This window comes from Antechinus flavipes, chromosome 4 (genome assembly GCF_016432865.1).
Source record: "Antechinus flavipes isolate AdamAnt ecotype Samford, QLD, Australia chromosome 4, AdamAnt_v2, whole genome shotgun sequence".
In the NCBI taxonomy this organism is placed as follows: Eukaryota; Metazoa; Chordata; class Mammalia; order Dasyuromorphia; family Dasyuridae; genus Antechinus; species Antechinus flavipes.
Genome location: NC_067401.1, coordinates 174594847 through 174615340, shown reverse-complemented (window position 1 = coordinate 174615340; position 20494 = coordinate 174594847). Strand labels below are relative to the sequence as shown.

Below are 20494 nucleotides of genomic sequence, written 5' to 3'. Positions count from 1 at the left end.
AAAGAGGATGAAAAATCCCACTGTATGACACAGATATTAGCCATATGTTTTAGTAGCAAATCTAATTCCAAATCTTGTCGAGTAGAGGAAAGTTGAGCAATAATTGACTGAAACATATGAAATCTGAGAAGCCATCTATCTTAGTGACATATCACAACCATCCAAGTACTTTGGCATAAGAAATATAAGTAATCTAGAATGATTTCAGAAGAACAATTTCAATAGTACTTGTGATTTTTTTTTTAAGAGAAGTGGTTAGTTGGTTCAAAGATTTCAAGAGTTGAAAGTATAATACAGGGAAGCAGATGGCATAACTGAGATAGCTATCATGTGACTGAGCCAGTTATCACCTTACTGAGGAACACTTCACTGATAGTGATTGAGAAGGTAAGGGGAAAGTTCTCTGAATTGTGTGAACAATGCTAATGGAAGTGTAAATAAGCAGTGGTGGAAAGTGAGTAATTAATCCATCATCAGAGGAATGTAATAGTGTGAGCATTGCTGATTTTGTATCATCTAGAGAGAAATACAATAGTGAATTATTTATAAAATTATATTTGAGTGTGACAAAAAAATAACAATCTATTCTTTTGACTATTTGCCCCTGCTAGGGTGCAGTTCAGCCACTATAATAAAGTTATGCCATCATGTTTCACTGTAGGGATGTTGACTAAAAAATTAAAGCTATTTCATATTAGATATTACAGTAACATTTGCCTCATTTATGAGGAAGGTACTTATCAGAAAACTTTAGTTATCTAGAAAACAGAACATAGGATTGGGAGCTAGAAAGGACCTAGACCAAACTTTTATTTTATTTTACAGATTTAAGGAACTGAGGTTTCCAGAGATTGAAAATTTTTTTTTAATTTTTTTCAGATAACAATAGCAAGTTTATTTTATTTTATTTTATATAACTTTTTATTGACAGAACCCATGACGATAATTTTTTACAGCATTATCCCTTGTACTCACTTCTGTTCTGATTTTTACCCTCCCTTCCTCCACTCCTTCCCCCAGATGGCAAGCAGTCCTTTACATGTTAAATAGGTTACAGTATATCCTAGCTACAATATATGTGTGCAGAACCAAACAGTTCTCTTGTTGCACAGGGAGAATTGGATTCAGAAGGTATAAATAACCCGCAAAGAAAAACAAAAATGCAAGCAGTTTATATTCATTTCCCAGTGTTTTTTCTTTGGGTGTAGCTGCTTCTGTCCATCCTTGATCAATTGAAACTGAATTAGCTCTCTTTATCAAAGAGATCCACTTCCATCAGAATAAATCCTCAAACAGTATATACCTCAATATATATATATATATATATGTATGTATGTATATAATGATTTCCTGGTTCTGCTCATTTCACTTAACATCAGTTCATGTAAGTTTTGCCAGTCCAGAGATTAAAAATATTGACAAAATTATCTAGAAGATAACAAAGGAGGAATGTCTCATATTCCATATCCTAAAGTTCATACATAGAAGAATCTCTCATGCTCTTATTCACATTTTACTTTTACTTAAAAAAACAATAATAATAACTTTAGTTATCTGTTTCCAAACACATAGTGAATTAGAAGGATAGGTCTATTAAAATCAAGCATATTGACAGAAACAAGAGATGACAGATAAGAGCCTGATAGGGAAAAAAATATATTAAAAACAGGTACAAGAACTCAAGAAGCACAGTAGTCTATAGATATTGAGCATAAAGATAAACACCCTTGCATTTCTTTTAAATTTTTTTTGTTTTATTTTTTAAAATTAAATTTATTTCAAACTTAAATACAAAATAGGAAAAGAAAAGAACCCATTGTCATATGCATAGCAGAACATAGGGGGATTCAAAATACAAAGTAATATATTTCCATTTCAAGAAAGTCTATTTAATAAACACTACATATTATGTTCAGAGTTATTCCTCTTTTCTTTGCTTCCTTGTAGGTTTTCTTTAGTTCTCTTGCTATGAAGTTTTTATTTTCTTCTTTTCTCTCTCTTCCTCTCTCCCTCTTCCAAGAAGACTACAATTAAGCACAGATATATTTATGTGTATGTATATATATGTATATATAAACACACACACACACACACACACACATATATATATACACATACATATATATCTATTTTTGCATATTTCATTGACATCACTGTATAGTTATGGCATGCCCATGATCTTGAATTCATGTTATAATTTATCTTCATAATGATGAATAAATTATCAGGAAGAGATTGGACTAAGTTTAGAATGATTTCTATCCCAAATAATTAAAATATGATAAGTTTTGATCCTTAGGTTACATGGAAAATAGTCCACTTGTGTGGAAAACATTCTTTAATGATACCATGTAAATGAAATACTTCTGTGTATCTCTTCACTCAGTTCAACAGCCTGGAGCAGCTGTGCATCAACTTCACCAATGAGAAACTGCAACAGTTTTTCAACCACCACATGTTCGTGCTAGAACAGGAAGAGTACAAGAAGGAAGGCATCGAGTGGGAGTTCATTGACTTTGGGATGGACCTGGCTGCCTGCATTGAGCTCATTGAGAAGGTGTGTTTGACCATTGATTAATCTGTAGGCTTAAGGACCTTCCATTCAAAAATTAAGTGGTCATTAAAAGAGAAATATAATATCTTGTACATGATGCTATTTTTAAAGATTTACTTTCCCCCCCTCCTTCACAATTGAAATATAAATGAAAACAACAACAAAAATCTTTCCTCTAGCATTCCCTAATTTTGAATATCACAAGCAAGATGTATATCTATACAGATAGATGTATATATGTACATAATTTATACATGTATGCACATATCTATATTTGTATGCATGTTCATTTATATGCACATATTTTACACATGTATATACATACCTACATTTGTATGCATACACATTTATATATACATATTTAGACTTGAACTATGCTTGTGATTGCCATAGTATAGGTAATTCCTACTGAAGGAACTCTTACAAGAATCATCTGAACCTATTGTATTTTAGAAAGTTATCAGCACCCTTGAGAGATTGAATGACTTGTCCAGGGTCCCACAGCATTGTCTGTAAGAGATATGACTTAAATTCAAGTTTTTCTAATTCTCAGACTAGCTCTCCATCTTTTACAACATAGTTCTTCTTATATATAACATGGATTTGAGTCCTGAGTGTGCCACTTGTTCTAGGTGACTTTAAGAAAGTTGTTTCTCTAAACTTCAGTTTAGTTATTTGTAAACAAATTCATACTTTCTATTTATGTAAAAAAGTATATATATATACATGTGTATGACTATGTATTCTAGGGGAAGCTAAGTGGCACAATGGATTCAGGAAGACCTGAATTCTAATCAAGCTATAAATATTTATTAGCTGTGTGAACTTGGGCAAGTCACTTAGCTTCTATTTATCTCAGTTCCTTCAGCTATAAATGGAAGTAAGAATAGCAACTACTTACCAGGATTGTGAGGATCAAATGAGATAATAATTGTAAAATGCATAAGACAGTAGATGCACATAGTCAGCACTATATAAATGTTAGCACTTATTATTAGCTATTAGTGCAATCTTCATATACTTAAATATGTGTATGTGTGGGTAAATGGAAGAATGAAATTGATGGGTAGATAGATAAGCAGGAAGGAAGAAAGGAAGGAAGGAAGGAAGGAAGGAAGGAGGGAGGGAGGGAAGGAGGAAAAGAGGGAGGGGAGGAGGGAGGAAGGAAAGAAAGGCTTTTTTTCTCTAAAAAGAGGCTTTATGGGATGGAATGTTCTGATCTTTTAGGGGATAGCTAAGAATATTTTTTGGTCTTCTAGGTTACTTTTTAGTGGAAATTGGGAAATGTGGACCTTGTATTATGAGGCCTTTCAATAAATTTTTAATAGGCATAGCAGATCCTTGTAACCTCACCCAAACATATCAAGAAAAAATACCTTTATTAAAATCAATGGATTCACAATATTATTTCTATATATACATACTAAATCAGAGAATAATAGATTTGCTCCTAGAAGGGACATTGAAGGTCTGAGGCCCCATAGTCCAACAGATAAGAGAAGAAAATTGAAGCACATAAAAGTTGAGAGCTTTGTCAAAGGTACACACAGGATAGAAAAACCAGAAGTAGGATTTTAACACAGGTCTTCTCACAATGCAAGTCTAATGTTCTTAAGACTGTACCACATTGTATTTTTCATCTCAACTTCAAATCAAACTAAAATTGTGTATCTATTGTTCTCTTTTTAGCCAATGGGCATTTTCTCCATCCTAGAAGAAGAGTGTATGTTCCCCAAGGCAACAGACACTTCTTTCAAGAACAAGCTGTATGAGCAGCATCTTGGCAAGTCCAACAACTTCCAGAAACCTAAGGTTGTCAAAGGGAAGGCTGAGGGCCATTTCTCCCTGGTGCACTATGCTGGCACTGTGGACTACAACATTACTGGTTGGCTGGACAAGAACAAGGACCCTCTGAATGAGACCGTGGTTGGGTTGTACCAGAAATCCTCAATGAAAACTTTGGCCTTCCTCTTTTCTGGGGCAGCTGCTGCTGAAGCAGGTAAATACTACCGTAATTAGTATTTCTTTAAATTTTCATGATTTTAGCTGCAATTGCCTAATAGAAAGAAGTATCCTCTAACTATATGCATTTTCTTGTCCCTCAGAGGCTAGTGGTGGAGGAAAGAAAGGTGGCAAGAAGAAGGGTTCATCTTTCCAGACTGTGTCAGCTCTTTTCAGGGTACAATTTTCATTTGCATTTTATAATGTTTCAAAAAACTAAAAACTATTATGTAGTTTGTAGGGAAAATAAACTCCATGAAAAGAATATTTAGAGGACCAGAATATATATTGTTATAGAGAAATGTGTGTGGGTGTGTGTATTAGATATCTACAGTGCCTAGCATGTGATAGGAAGTTAATAAATTAATTTATCTGGCTGATTATATAGACATATGGGATGCAATGGAAGCTTGAAGAGAACTCAACAAATAAAGATAAAGATAATAGGATTAATATATTTGATAAAGTATCGCTATTTAATAATGAGTAGGATTCCATGATTATATGGGGAGGGGAGGGCTTGGTCAAGATAGAAACAGAGAAAATCAAAGTAAAATGGAGAGAGAATTTTTCAGCATTGAGAAATTAAAGATGGGAGATAGATGAAAAGCTGGGAATCAGTAAGCAAACAAAGATGATTATTTTCTTTATAATTCAATAGATATTTATTAAGCATCTAATATACATCCTTGTGCCCCAGGGACACAAAACTTCAAAAAATAGCATAGTCCATACCCACAAGGAATTTATATTTCACTAGAAAGTTGACATAGTGCTGAAATTAGGTGGTTGCAGAAATATTCAATAGTATATGAATATCTTACTTTAAGAGCTTCAATGGGTCCTTAAATATCAAATAAGAGAACTGAAACCTAGAAAAATTCTTAGAAAAATAGAAATTATTTAAAAAATATGGTTGTGTAATCCTTAGGAAATGTGGGGATAGAGAAGGAATTTAGAGAATACAGCATTAATAGAATGAGATTTAGAGATTGAAGTCAACTTAGAAACCACTAGTCTAATTCCCTCATTTTTAGAAGAGAAAACTTGCATAAATGTATAAAGTGACTTGCTAAATGGGTTATAAAGGTTGTAAATGACAGAACCATTGTTGGATTGAGTCACTTTGGATACAGTTTTTGGATATTTTTCTTCCTATTAATGTCAAAAATCACATTAATTACCTGTTAATTGCATATGAATAAAATGATATATGAATTCCCATATATATCCTTATCTTATAACCTCTTAGGAGAATTTAAACAAGCTGATGACCAATTTGAGGAGCACTCACCCTCATTTTGTACGTTGTATCATTCCCAATGAAACCAAAACTCCTGGTAAGGAACTCTAGAATTAAAATTCACAGCTTGACTTTTAGATTTTTATTTTGTGGTATGGTAACTTCATCAGTTTGGCTCTTTCAGGTGCCATGGAACATGAACTTGTCCTTCACCAGCTAAGGTGTAATGGTGTGCTAGAAGGCATCAGAATCTGCCGGAAGGGATTCCCAAGCAGAATCCTCTATGCTGACTTCAAACAGAGGTCAGTCTCTTTTCATTTTGAATTATTCTAAAGTATTTGATACTTACCATTATAAATGTTTACTGCTCACTTTTAAAATGATCAATGAAAATACTGAATTTAACCTTAGAGGAGCTAGAGTTTTGACTACTTTGGGGACCTTTTGTTGTTGTTTGGGGCTTTTCTTTGGCAAAGATATTGGAGTGGTTTTGGCATTTCCTTTTCCAGCTCATTTTAAACATGAGGAAACTGAGACAAATGGGGTGAAATAACTTGTCCATGGTCACACAGCCAGTAAGTGTCTTATGCTAGATTTGAACTGAGGGAGAAAAGTCTTCTTGATTCCAGGTCTGGTACTCTATCCACTGTACTATTTAGGGCTCTCTTTTTGCTATATTTAGATGTTATTTCCATTATAACTCTAGATTTCGTTTGAGAAAAAAAAATTTAGCTTTATGATTTTATAGCAAAAGAGAGAAATCAATACAATATAATATAATTAACAGATTTTTAACTCAGTAAATCTAGAGATCTAAGCTACTTTTTATATGTAACAAAAACCATGAGTAGGAGAATACTATTGTGGTATATCCATACTGCCAAACAACAATAAAAAACTATACTGCATAATATCTGCTCCATTTTTATAGTGGTCTGGGAAGAGAAGATCCATTAGTTAATGGTAGCAGTTTCATATGTGTATATATATGTTTTATTTTTTACTTCAACAGATACAAAGTTTTAAATGCAAGTGCTATTCCTGAAGGACAATTCATTGATAGCAAGAAGGCTTCTGAGAAGCTTCTTGGATCCATAGATATTGACCACACCCAATATAAATTTGGCCACACCAAGGTACTCTGTTAATTCTATCTGTACCAGATCCAGTCAGCCTCTACTTTTTTGTAGAATGAAGTCAATGATCTGCAAATGACTCTTTCATGTAGGTCTTCTTCAAAGCTGGTCTTCTGGGTCTCCTAGAGGAGATGAGAGATGACAAGCTTGCACAGCTTATTACCCGAACTCAAGCCATGTGCCGTGGTTTTCTAGCAAGAGTGGAGTACCAGAAGATGGTGGAAAGAAGGTAAATGAATTCATTTATTTAGCCCACTTGGCACAAGTCTCAAAATTGATCTGCTGTTTTATTTTTACATTGGACCTATTAACATTTTATTTTAAAGTATATTTTATTGATATTTTTATATCATCTAATTTTTTTCATGCCTCACTTTCCCGTGCCCTCTCACAGTTCCAGTTAACAAAAAAAAAATGCATTTTTGTCATATCACAGAGAATCCATCTTTTGCATCCAGTACAATGTCCGTTCCTTCATGAATGTCAAGCACTGGCCCTGGATGAAACTATATTTCAAAATCAAGCCTCTGCTCAAGAGTGCAGAGACAGAGAAAGAAATGGCCAACATGAAGGAAGAGTTTGAAAAAACTAAAGAAAACCTTGCAAAGGCAGAAGCAAAAAGGAAAGAGCTAGAAGAAAAAATGGTGGCTTTAATGCAAGAAAAAAATGATTTGCAGCTCCAAGTTCAATCTGTGAGTATTATATATCATTTTACTGAATCTTTGTCTTAAAGAGAAATATTTTTTGACTCAAAGATCTTAAAAAAATAAATCTAATACTTCTTTTCATACTGCTACTCCTTAAATATTTAATTGTCAAGTCTTCTGCAGTCGTAAATCAATGATTCTTCTCATACTCAACATCATTTCTTTCCTAAAAGAAAAAAGTAGAGTAGTATTTTTATTCAGAAAGGTTTAACTATGACTCTCAGAGATAATATGATGTACTGGACAGAGTACTGGAGTTTAAATCCATCACTTAATTCTCAAAGATTACTCTTCCACTGAATTTGATTTCTCTGGGCTTCCTTTTCTGAGGCAGCTAGGTGTCATTGTTGATAGAACTAGATCTAAAATCAGGAAAACCTAAGCTCAAATTCAACCTCAGACACTTGCCAGCTTTGTGACCTTGGGCATTATGTCTTTTAACTTCAGCCTGCCTCAATTTCTTCTTCTGGAAAATGGAGATAATAATTCTATCTACTTCTCAGGATTATTATGAGGATAAAATGAAATAATATTTGTAAAGTGCTTTGCAAGCACTTTATCTCTAAAGCTTGTATTTATTTACAATTTTATTGTTTTTTGCAAAGGATTTTACATAAATTATCTCATTTCATTTTCACAATAACCCTTTAAGTTAGATGCTATTATTTTTTTCTGTTTTAGGCGGTTTGCTGTTGTCACATAGCTGGTAAGTTCTTGAAACAGAATTTGATCCTAGCTCAGTCTAGTTTCAAAATCATGGAGCAAATTCTTATACTAGTTAACTCACAGGAATGTTGTGAGTAAGGTACACTGTGAACCTTAAAGATAAAAATGTTGATTTTTGTTATTATCGCCTACCTTCACAGAGGTTCTTGGGGGAATCAAATGAGATGATGTATAGAAACATGTTCTATAACCAATAAAAGACTAAACAAATATAAGTTCAAACTTCCCCCTTTGTTTCACCTAGAGAAAGAAAACATTGTACTCTCTAAAAATTTACTATTAACAAGTCCTGACAAAAGATTATTGCTGATATTGCTGAAGAGGGAAGATCTTGTTAATGAGTAAGTTCTCAGATGAGATAATTGTTTTGAGCATAACAATAATGATTGTGATCATTATTTATATGGTGCTCTGAATACATCATCTTATTTGATCTTCATAACAATCCATCCTCTTCACTTTAGTTCTATATACACAGATTTCAGCATCCTTCTCCTTCTAGATAACATATATGCTATTTGTCTCTTTATCCTTCTTCCCACATCAGTGCATCACATCAATCCTTGATGGTTCTATCTCTTCTCAATTATGTGCTTCTTCCAGAAAAGACCCTCTAATGTCAATCTACTGTATCCCTTATTTGTATTTGTCACCTTGTCATCTGATACTTTTTTGTCCCTTTGCCCCACCCTAGAAAAAGATATAGACATCTACGCCATCTTAGTGTCAAAGAGAGCCATGTTCTTATTTTCTGAAGATGAATATGAAACAAGGAGAAATGTTGCTTATGACTGAATTTAAGAGCACTGAGATAAAGTTATAGAATTTTTAAAAATTACTAATTTAAATTCTCCATGAACAGGTCAGAGATGGATCATATTTTAGAAAATAATATGAGATTATATGTTTCTCTATAATTCCATTCTACAGAATTTTGCAAATGATAGGGATTTAATTCAAAGCAAATATTAGCTCTGTAATAGAAGCTACAACAGATCTTTTCTTTCATATGTGTACTGATCGAGGTAAAATCAAGTGAACCAACAAATAGAAAATATGTTATTGGTATAATATAGAGCATCAAAAAAACCTCTCAAATATCTAATATCTTTTTCAGGAAGCAGATAGTTTGGCTGATGCTGAGGAGAGATGCGACCAGCTAATCAAAACCAAAATCCAACTTGAGGCTAAAATCAAAGAAGTGACTGAAAGAGCTGAGGATGAGGAAGAAATCAATGCTGAACTGACAGCCAAAAAAAGGAAACTGGAAGATGAATGTTCAGAACTCAAGAAAGACATTGATGACCTTGAGCTGACACTAGCCAAAGTGGAAAAGGAGAAACATGCTACTGAGAACAAAGTACAAATAACACCCATGGGAATAGAATAATGTATAGTTGCATATGGTATGTGTAAGTATGATAGATACTAAATGCACAATAATACAAAAGCATTTTCCCTCAAAAGGTGAAAAACCTCACAGAGGAGATGGCTGGGCTGGATGAAACCATTGCTAAGCTCACCAAAGAAAAGAAGGCTCTCCAAGAGGCTCATCAGCAGACTCTGGATGACCTGCAGGCAGAAGAGGACAAAGTGAATACACTGACCAAAGCTAAAATCAAACTGGAGCAACAAGTGGATGATGTAAGCCTAAAATTATAAAGAAAAATTGTTCTTTTTTTGAGACAAACATTATGGAATCATGTTTACTTGATGAATCAATATTAATCCATTATCTGCTGGTCCTGGTAAGTATTTTATGTTTTTAAGAACAAATTTCTAGACAGAAAAATGACAAAGGTATAACTCAGTCTTCTACCCAGAGTTTTTTTTTTTTTAAACTTCCTTATTGGGTGGCTAATCAGAGCTGAAAAGGATGAAGTAACTTGATTAGGGATATAGTCAAGTCATTTGAAGAGCCTGGACCAGGTACTCCATTCATCACACATCCAATAGTAGTAGATATTATGAAAAATCTACAGAAGAAACATAAAATAACTACCCACCCATGAGAAATTTTTAATATTACAGAAGAAAAAAAGTATATGATCAAATGTTAATAGAGACAAACAATAACTTTAGAACCAATAGAAGTTAAAGAAGTAAGGATTATTGATTTGTTGTAGTCACAAGAGAATGGGTCTTATCAATTCTCCCTCTATAATATCTCTTTCTTGTAAATTCCCTTCTCTTTACCATGCAGTTGTTGCCACCCTAGTTGAGGAATTCATCCTGCCTTGCCTGGACTATTGTAAGAGTTCTTAATTAGTCTTACTACTTCTAGTGTCTCTCCTCTCCAATTGACCTGCCAAAATAATTTTTCTAAGGGACAGAACTGACCATGTCACTCCTCTGGTTAAAAAACATTAGGTGGTTTCCCATTGCCTATCAGACAAAATACAAATTCCTAATTCTGACAAGAAGGATCTCTGTCATATAACTCCACAGCTATCCACTTTCTGTAATCCATAGTTCATCTTCATCTTAAGCCTCTTCAGAGTAAATATACTTCAGAATTAACCATGCCTCAATTTCTTGAATTCACTTCTTTCAGAATAGTTGTCCTTTAGGTTCAATTCATGCTACTTCCTCGATGGAATCTTCTGTGATCATCACTTTGATTTCATTTTTAATGCTTTCTCCATCTTTCATTTTATTTTATTTTATTGCATTATATCTGTGTACCAAGCATAACCCATATCAATGAATAGTCCTTGTAGTTAGCAGGCCTATTTTGTTTTTGGCCCTCTGTCTTCAATACCTACATTGTGCCCTAGATATAATGAATATTTTAAAATTTTTTTTATTGTGGAATTGAAGAGATATTGAACAGGTAAAGTGAGAGATAGTACAAGAAAAGATTCTGTAGAAGCTGATGACTGAGGGCCAAAAAAAAAAAAAAAAAGCAAGAAAGAGGAAAAGATAACCTCAGAACTTCTAGACTAAAGTATTTAATAGGGAGTAAATTAAAGGACTTGGGGATTAGAAGAATGGGGCTATTAGCAGAAATTGCCATATATTAATTAAATTATTTACCATTAGCTTGAAGGGTCTTTGGAGCAAGAAAAGAAAATTCGCATGGATCTGGAGAGAGCAAAGAGAAAACTTGAAGGAGATTTAAAATTGGCCCAGGAATCCATCATGGATGTAGAAAATGACAAACAGCAGCTTGATGAAAAGTTTAAAAAGTAAGTAGTTGAGGAACACAGTTTCTTGTGGAAAAAAGACCTTTTGAAACTTTAAGTACAAATACAAAGCATGCATTGCTTTTCTAAAAGGAAAGAGTTTGAAATGAGCAACCTGCAAAGCAAAATTGAGGATGAACAAGCTTTGGGTATGCAGTTGCAGAAGAAGATCAAGGAGTTGCAGGTAAAGTCAGTACTTCTTTGGGTTCCAGACATCATAGAAACATTCATGACAGAAAAGGGCTAATGGATGTGTTTTTCCTTATTGCCAGGCCCGCATTGAAGAACTGGAGGAGGAAATTGAGGCAGAACGTGCCTCGCGGGCAAAAGCTGAGAAGCAGAGATCTGATCTCTCCAGGGAACTTGAGGAGATCAGTGAGCGCTTGGAAGAAGCTGGAGGAGCGACTTCAGCTCAGATTGAGATGAATAAGAAACGAGAGGCTGAATTCCAGAAGATGCGCAGGGACCTTGAAGAGGCCACTCTGCAGCATGAAGCCACAGCTGCCACTCTACGCAAGAAGCATGCAGACAGTGTTGCTGAGCTTGGGGAACAAATTGATAACCTGCAGAGGGTCAAACAGAAACTGGAGAAAGAGAAGAGTGAATTGAAAATGGAGATCGATGATCTTGCCAGCAATATGGAATCTGTATCCAAAGCTAAAGTAGGTCCCTGAATTTAATTTAAACAGAATAAACAATGCAAGGTTCCACAATATCTGAAGTTCTGTAATTAAAAATCATTCCTTTGGAGATGAACAATAACATAAGCATTGGGGAAAAATAACACTTTACAATGTATTTGCTTATTTTTTCCTGACAAGAAGAGTTTAGTTATTTGTTAGAGCAAAGGAATCACTGGGCAAATCATGACAATTCCCTGAGCCTCAGTTTCCTTATCTGTAAAATGAAGAATTTGACTAAGCTTCTTCACAATCTCATTTCCAACAAAATGTTTGAAATCCTACTCTACTAATTTTAAATCTACTATTTATATTTACATCCTAATAATAACTTACATATTATGGAATTTTAAAGCTTTAAAGGAATTTTTTATGATTGTTTTTTTTTAATCTTTATAACTCCTGTGTGAGAGATAAAAGGACTATTATCATTTCTGTTTTTCATATAAGAAAACCAAAACAATGAGAGATGAGTTAGTGAAAGAATTGTGGGAGAACTTAGTTGGCACTGTGGTCCTGGACCTCAAATCAGGAGGACCTAAATTCAAATCCAGTCTCATACACTTACTATGACCTTGGACAAGTCACTTAACCTTGATTGCTTTCAGACAGAGAGACAGAAATGTCCTTGCTTTGTTCCCCTATTTCCTGGTTATTAAGTTTAGCTTTCTTTCTCTCTATACTGGCTCTCTTGTCATGGTGATGCTGGACCTCTGAAAGTGTTTTAGGGAACTCTTACAATAATCCTCCTTTACAATGAGGAAATTCCCTGTATAAATTTAGCACATTCTTTTCAATTTAAAGAGTTGCATTGAGCTCTGAGAATTTAAGTGCCTTTCTCATGTCAGAGACAGAACTTCACTCTGGTTTTCCTGACTTCAAGGTATGTTATCTATAGATACCAAACTTTATTCTTCCAACAAATAGATTCTGTGCTGCTACAAAAACTTTAGATAAGAATATGATTTTATTTAAATATTTTGAGATCATGTAGCCCAAACCTCTTATTTTTATAGATGAGAAAATTGAGGCCCAGAGATGAAATGGCTTTTTCAAGGTAATGGTTAGTAGAGTTGGTCATAAACCCAGGTCCTTCAACTCAAAGTCTATCCTTCCACTACATCACAATGCCTTCTATAATTTTGCATGCAGGGCAACCTTGAAAAAATGTGCCGTACTCTAGAAGATCAAGTTAGTGAACTTAAATCAAAAGAAGAGGAACAGCAGCGTCTGATCAATGACCTAACTGCCCAGAGAGGGCGCTTACAGACTGAATCTGGTAAGTCATTTACTGGGGCCCATCTTGGACTACTAGTTCTAAATTGCTTTAAAAGTTTTTTGTGTTAAATCAATTAGGTACACATTTATATGCAGTTACTATGTACAATATACATTGTGCAAGGAACTGGGGATAAATAGATGAGCCAAGGATCTTACAATCTAGTAAGAGAGGGAAACAAAATCTTTGATAAGGGCATGAAAGCCCCAAGCTAAGTGATATAAGAAAGACAGATGATATACCCCAAAGGGCCAAATTCTATTAATAAAAACCTTTACATATTTTTTCACAAGAACTGTCTTTTTATCATGACTTCCCCATCCTTTACTTGGGTAGCTAATTTTTTGAACCCAAGTACAGAACTTTGCATTTATACCTCTGCACTTCCATCTTTTAGATAGCCAACCATTCTAGTCTGTTGAGATATTTTGAGATTCTGAATTTGTGAGCAATAAATTTGATAAACATTCATATCTTTATCCAAGTCACAAAGTCACAAATTAAAATAAAATGAACAAATGCAAGGACAAGTAGAGATCCCTATGTCTCCTCTAGAAATTCTTCTCTAAGATATCTTTAAATAAATGACTATTCTTTCTTTGGTTATTCAGATCTTTATCCATCTAATAGTGTTTTTATCTTCACATCATGTTCATAAACATAGCATGACAGATTTGGTTAAAAAGCAAATAGGATTAGTTTGATATGACCTATATTCTTAATGAAATCATGCTTTTTGATCACCATTTCTTTTTCTTCACTGACCAGGATTTGGGTAGAAACCAAAGTCAAGTCCAATATCCTAGAGTTGCAGATTTCATTCAAACTCTATTATTTTCCTATTTGGGGAAAATTGGGATAACAGTGGATCCAAACCAGAAATCCTTAAGATAGGTGCTGCTAATATAAATATCAAAACTTAAACAATCCCTATTCTCGCAGAACTTATGTTCCTAATTGTAGTCTTCGGACCCAAGATAAGCAAAATTTGATTTAATTCTTTCTCTACCAATTATTCACGTAACTTTCTGTCAAAACTCAGATGATATTAGTGGCATGTGGACTAGAAAATCTTGGAGCCCAGTAGTGGTTCATAGGTCAGAGTTGAGAAGCATTGTATTAGATTATGCTTCATTGCATAAGATCACAAAATTCAGAGCTGGCAGAGAATTTGAAAGTCATTTAGTACAAACTCCTCATTTTAAAATTTAAAAAAACTGAGTTCTAATGAGGTAAAAGGGCACAGGTAGTAAGTACTAAGATTTGAACCCACATTTTACTAATTTTAAATACCCTGTTCTTTTTACTATCTTACTACTACATCCTGATAGAAAGAAACTCAATTTTAAAAATCTTCCTTTTTAAAATGTTATGTGAATAGTTATGAAAAAAAAAAATAATCAAGTGCCCCAAAAAGGTTAAGTAAAACTGACACAGTGGTTTGAATATAATAGGAACTTAATAAAGTTTTTACTTCTAAAATCAGATCTACCTCCACTAATTTGATATATCTGGGAACTAAAAATGAGATTTGTGAGTCATAAATTCTTGTAGACCATTTTGCTCATTCAAAAAAAGATGTATTAAAATGTTTTTATTGTTATCTATTTTTAAATTTAAAATGTAAATACTTCTAGGCTCTTTAAGTTGTTCCCCTTCTCTTCCTCCTCACTTATAGGTGAATATTCACGTCAACTTGATGAAAAAGACTCTTTAGTTTCTCAATTATCAAGAGGCAAACAAGCATTTACTCAACAAATTGAGGAACTGAAGAGGCAGCTTGAAGAGGAGATAAAAGTAGGCTTCAGTGATTCTGTTAGCCTGAGTTGTAGTCATTTTCTTTATTGATGAGGAATCAGCAATTTTGGTTCAAATATCTAGTAAGAAATAAAATTATGACATCAAATTTGCTTTTTTCAAAGGCCAAGAATGCTCTGGCCCATGCCCTGCAGTCATCCCGTCATGACTGTGACTTGTTACGGGAACAATATGAAGAGGAGCAGGAAGCCAAAGCCGAACTACAGAGGGCAATGTCCAAAGCCAATAGCGAGGTTGCCCAATGGAGGACCAAATATGAAACAGATGCCATTCAGCGCACAGAGGAATTGGAGGAAGCCAAGTATGCTTGAAAGAATTAATGGGAAGGAGAAAATGTTAATAAATAATGAATATAATTATCCAAATAATCTAATCCAATTTGTAAATTGTGAGAGTAGCTTTCTACAGATTGCTTTGCTTCTCCTGGACAGAATAGAATAGATATTTTATATTTGTACAGAGTTATAACTAGAAATTTTGGCATTTAGGACAAATCACATGGAACACTCCCTAGTCAACTTTGTAATTCATAATATGAAAATGATACAAGTTGCAAATAATACAAATTCAGTTTATCTAGGGTGGGAATTATGATTATTAAAGTGCTGGAAAATGAATTAATATAGCCTCTTAGATGTTATTAATTAGTCCCATCTAGTAGTTTTCTATTTTAACAATTCTTACTAAGTATTTCTACTTTAGTGAAGAAGTAAGTTGTCAACATATAAATAAAAGTACTTGTTGAATTAAAAAATTATTGTATTTTTTCCACTTCTATTTTTTCTTCAAATTATTTTCACAAATCTGAATTTGTAAAATTATTCTTGCTGCTAATGCATGACCACTTCCATAAACTCCAAGTTGGGTGGTCAAGTATAGTTCTTGTGAGACAGATAAATGAGACAGATGAGACAGAGAGAGAGAGAGAGAGAGAGAGAGAGAGAGAGAGAGAGAGAGAGAGGAACTTCCACAATATATAGTTCTGCTTATGGTCACTAATCAGAACTGCAAACTACCCTTTTCAGGAAGAAGCTGGCCCAACGTCTACAAGATGCTGAGGAACATGTAGAAGCTGTGAATGCCAAATGTGCTTCCCTTGAAAAGACCAAGCAACGGTTGCAGAATGAAGTGGAGGACCTCATGATTGATGTAGAAAGGACAAATGCAGCCTGTGCAGCTCTGGATAAAAAGCAAAGGAATTTTGATAAAGTATTTCACACTAAGTTTTGTGCTTTATATAGTCAATTCCCAATTATCAACGTCAAGATTATTTGTTTGGATTCTAGAGGTATGCTGGAAGGGCTCTTGAGCAATGACTGTTAAATTTTCAGTGGGAACATTTATACCTTGGAAATCTGCAAACTACAAATCAGGGCTTAATTTTTGTTTCATTTTTATTGTCAAGTGAAAATTATGGAGAAGTTATTAACAATGCTGGTTAAACTTTAAAGTATTTTGTATGTACTCTCTCCTCTCCCTCCCAAGCATTAGTTTTTAAGCATTTATCATCACATACCTGTGTATTTATACATGAGTTATACATACATGATCCTTTATTGAAGTTGTTCATGTCTATAGAGCTATATAAGAATTTGAACCACATACTGTCATAAATATAAAATACCTGGATAATCAGGCATGTTGCTTTTCCTGTATTCATGTTATAAGAGATATGCAAGGGACAGATAAGAGTGATAAGACTAGGTAAAATAGCTGTAAGAAATCAAAATATCATGTATTGCTCCAAACAACCTAAAGGGGATATTTGTGGGTTTCCAATGTCTAATGTCATTTACTATATATATCCTTCCAAATCCATTGATGTTGATTATGTGAACTCAATCCTTGTAATTTCCTCCATTGAATAGGCTGATAAACTTATATTTTTCTTCAGGTCTTGGCAGAATGGAAGCAAAAATATGAAGAAACTCATGCTGAATTAGAAGCTTCCCAGAAGGAGTCTCGATCCCTCAGTACAGAGCTGTTCAAGATTAAGAATGCTTATGAGGAATCCTTGGACCAACTTGAAACACTCAAGAGAGAAAATAAAAACTTGCAACGTGAGTCCCTTTCACTTGCTCTGTTTATAGTGACTTGAAAGACCTTTTATTTTTCCACCTGTATCATTGCTTCTACCTACCTTTCTACCCCTAGAGGAGATTTCTGACCTGACTGAGCAGATTGCTGAGGGAGGCAAACGAATCCATGAGCTAGAGAAAATAAAGAAACAAATTGAGCAAGAAAAGTGTGAACTTCAGGCTGCTTTGGAAGAAGCTGAGGTAACATAGCATTGTAAACTAGTACATTTAGAAAAACTTAAGCTTGACATGGAATAAACGTGGAAAATAATAGTTCCTTGGGAATTAGATAATTAGAACACAGATTATTATTTGTTATTCACTTGATTGTTGGCTTTCATTAAGGCTTCTCTTGAACATGAAGAAGGGAAAATCCTTCGCATCCAACTTGAGTTGAATCAAGTAAAGTCTGAAATTGATAGGAAAATCGCTGAAAAAGATGAAGAAATTGATCAGCTGAAAAGAAATCACATCCGTGTTGTGGAGTCTATGCAGAGCACACTAGATGCTGAGATCAGAAGCAGGAATGATGCTATAAGGATAAAAAAGAAGATGGAGGGAGATCTGAATGAAATGGAAATCCAGCTGAATCATGCCAACAGAATGGCTGCAGAGGCCCTAAGGAACTACAGAAATACTCAAGGAATACTTAAAGTAAATGGAACCATGCATTTAGCCATATTGAATGGTTGCTTTTAGCTGAGTCCTGAGAATATGATATATAACGGAGTTTGTTTGCTGTACCCAGGATACTCAGATCCATCTGGATGATGCCCTCCGAGGTCAAGAAGACCTGAAAGAGCAGCTGGCAATGGTTGAGCGCAGAGCCAACCTCTTGCAGGCTGAGATTGAGGAGCTGCGGACTACTCTGGAACAAACTGAGAGGAGCAGGAAGGTAGCAGAACAAGAACTTCTGGATGCCAGTGAACGTGTGCAACTTCTACATACCCAGGTGAGCACAATTACAACAGAGTCTGTGTTGAGATCTATCCACTGGAAAGACAAATACTAAGCTGAAATGTAAATAATTTGGCCACATAATGAGAAGACAGGACTCATTGGGAAAAGGACCTTGACATTGGGAAAGATTGTAGACAAAAAGAAAAGTGAAGGGCAGAGGATTGAGATGGCTAGATATTGTCATGGAAGCAAAGAATATGACTTTGGACAGATTTCTGGAGATAGTGAAGGATAGTCAGGCCTGGCATACTATGTTTCATAAGGGTCACAAAGAGTCATACACAATTGAAATCCATTGGGAGAATAGAAAAAAAGGAAAAACTCAAATTAGGTCCTGCTTAAATATAGCTAGAGATTTGTCAAAACTCTGTTAAGGAATTTCTATTGGGCAGAGGGTTGGTTTTTTTTTGTTTGTTTGTTTGTTTGTTTTTAAGATTTTTATATTGGGGATTTGCTACTAATCCCCAAATATCCAATGGACATCTCTACTGATATATCCTTTAAATACTTAAAATTCAACACATTCAAAACTAAATTCTTTCTATTAATGTCTGTGTCATCTTTTCAATAACCTTAACTCAACATCTCATGTCACTTTTGACTCTTTCCTTTACCTTATACTCTCAAAGTTTTATTCATCTTTCAAGGCTTACTCTTTCTTGTTTCCTTTAACAAAATATGATATCTTCTTCCTCTCCATGTAGTATTTTTGTACATCTGTTATTACCCTGTATTATTTAGCCTTGTATAATTATACTCTGCTGGAATATAAATTCAATGGTGAGGGACCTATTTTTCACTTATCTTTGCAACTTATCTCTGAGGTATACTATTGTATCTTACATAAAGTGACCAAAATATTTATTAAATTGAATTGAATCCCTACCAGGAATGTTACTAGGAATATTCAGTAATTAGCTATATAAAGCTGTGACGACCGTGCTAGCACCCAGGATACCCCAGAAGCAGCCAGAGTCAGGATAAGCAAAAATCCTTAGTCTTTATTCTTGGTCTTTAGACGCAGGATTGAACAGGATAGAAGCAGAATCTCTGCAACTGCCTTCTCCCTTGTCTATGGCCAAAGTGATTCTGGCTAGTCTTACTCCACCCCCTAGTCCCTCCTACAATCCTCTGTACACACCAATCATTGAGCCAGCACAGGATGGGGGGAAGGACCATTTTCCAAGCTCATGCCTATAGAGTATTGTCCAATCAGCAATTAGCCCTAAGTGCTTGAACCAACCTCAGTGCAATGACTCAAGAGTTTCAACCTTCTACACAAAGCATCTTTAGCATTTTAGAGTCTCTGAGAGGTAGCATGGTATAGTGATAGATGACCAGTCTTAGAGTAAGGAAGACCTGACTTTGACATTGAGTGACTATGTAACCTTGGACAAGGCATTTAATCTTTTCAATATCTCAATATTAATCCTCCAACACTCTTTTATAGATGATTTTCTTTTTTTTTTAAACTATATTCTTTTTTTATAATATTTTATTTTATTTAATAATAACTTTATATTGACAGAATCCATGCCAGGGTAATTTTTTTTACAATATTATCCCTTGCATTCGTTTCTGTTCCGATTTTTCCCCTCCTTCCCTCCACCCCCTCCCCTAGATGGCAAGCAGTCCTATATATGTTAGATATGTTGCAGTATATCCTAGATACAATATATGTTTGCAGAACTGAACAGTTCTCTTGTTGCACAGGGAGAATTGGATTCAGAAGGTAAAAATAACCCGGGAAGAAAAACAAAAATGCAAATAGTTCACATTCGTTTCCCAGTGTTCTTTCTTTGGGTGTAGCTGTATAGATGATTTTCTAATATGCATGGACGTAAGGAGTTTCCTTTTGAAGCTCTTCCTACTAATGAAATTACAGGTCTATCTCTCTCCCACCCCTTTCTCAAAGATTATGATCTCTGGTTGTTATTTGAGAAAGATGAAACATGGCAATTTGTGATTTTTTTCTCTTTTTTACCCAGAATACCAGCTTGATCAATACCAAGAAGAAGCTAGAAACAGACATTTCCCAAATCCAGGGGGAGATGGAAGACATGATTCAGGAAGCCCGTAATGCAGAAGAAAAGGCCAAGAAGGCTATCACTGATGTGAGAAGAAAAC

The 20494-nt window shown here is 34.5% G+C and overlaps 1 protein-coding gene across 1 annotated transcript in view; it reads left to right on the top strand.

Moving 5' to 3' along the window:
• Positions 1-20494, top strand: part of LOC127560730 (myosin-1) — a 39521-nt gene that overhangs the window by 12587 nt on the left and 6440 nt on the right. The window contains exons 14-35 of the mRNA XM_051995554.1: positions 2387-2557; positions 4244-4553; positions 4660-4733; positions 5808-5895; positions 5983-6100; positions 6811-6934; positions 7027-7163; positions 7371-7626; positions 9485-9727; positions 9835-10011; positions 11410-11555; positions 11646-11736; positions 11825-12214; positions 13385-13511; positions 15190-15308; positions 15434-15630; positions 16355-16538; positions 17224-17389; positions 17484-17608; positions 17753-18061; positions 18156-18359; positions 20356-20481. Of these exons, the coding sequence (XP_051851514.1) occupies positions 2387-2557; positions 4244-4553; positions 4660-4733; positions 5808-5895; positions 5983-6100; positions 6811-6934; positions 7027-7163; positions 7371-7626; positions 9485-9727; positions 9835-10011; positions 11410-11555; positions 11646-11736; positions 11825-12214; positions 13385-13511; positions 15190-15308; positions 15434-15630; positions 16355-16538; positions 17224-17389; positions 17484-17608; positions 17753-18061; positions 18156-18359; positions 20356-20481 (3882 nt within the window). The remainder of the gene's footprint in view (positions 1-2386; positions 2558-4243; positions 4554-4659; positions 4734-5807; positions 5896-5982; positions 6101-6810; positions 6935-7026; positions 7164-7370; positions 7627-9484; positions 9728-9834; positions 10012-11409; positions 11556-11645; positions 11737-11824; positions 12215-13384; positions 13512-15189; positions 15309-15433; positions 15631-16354; positions 16539-17223; positions 17390-17483; positions 17609-17752; positions 18062-18155; positions 18360-20355; positions 20482-20494) is intronic.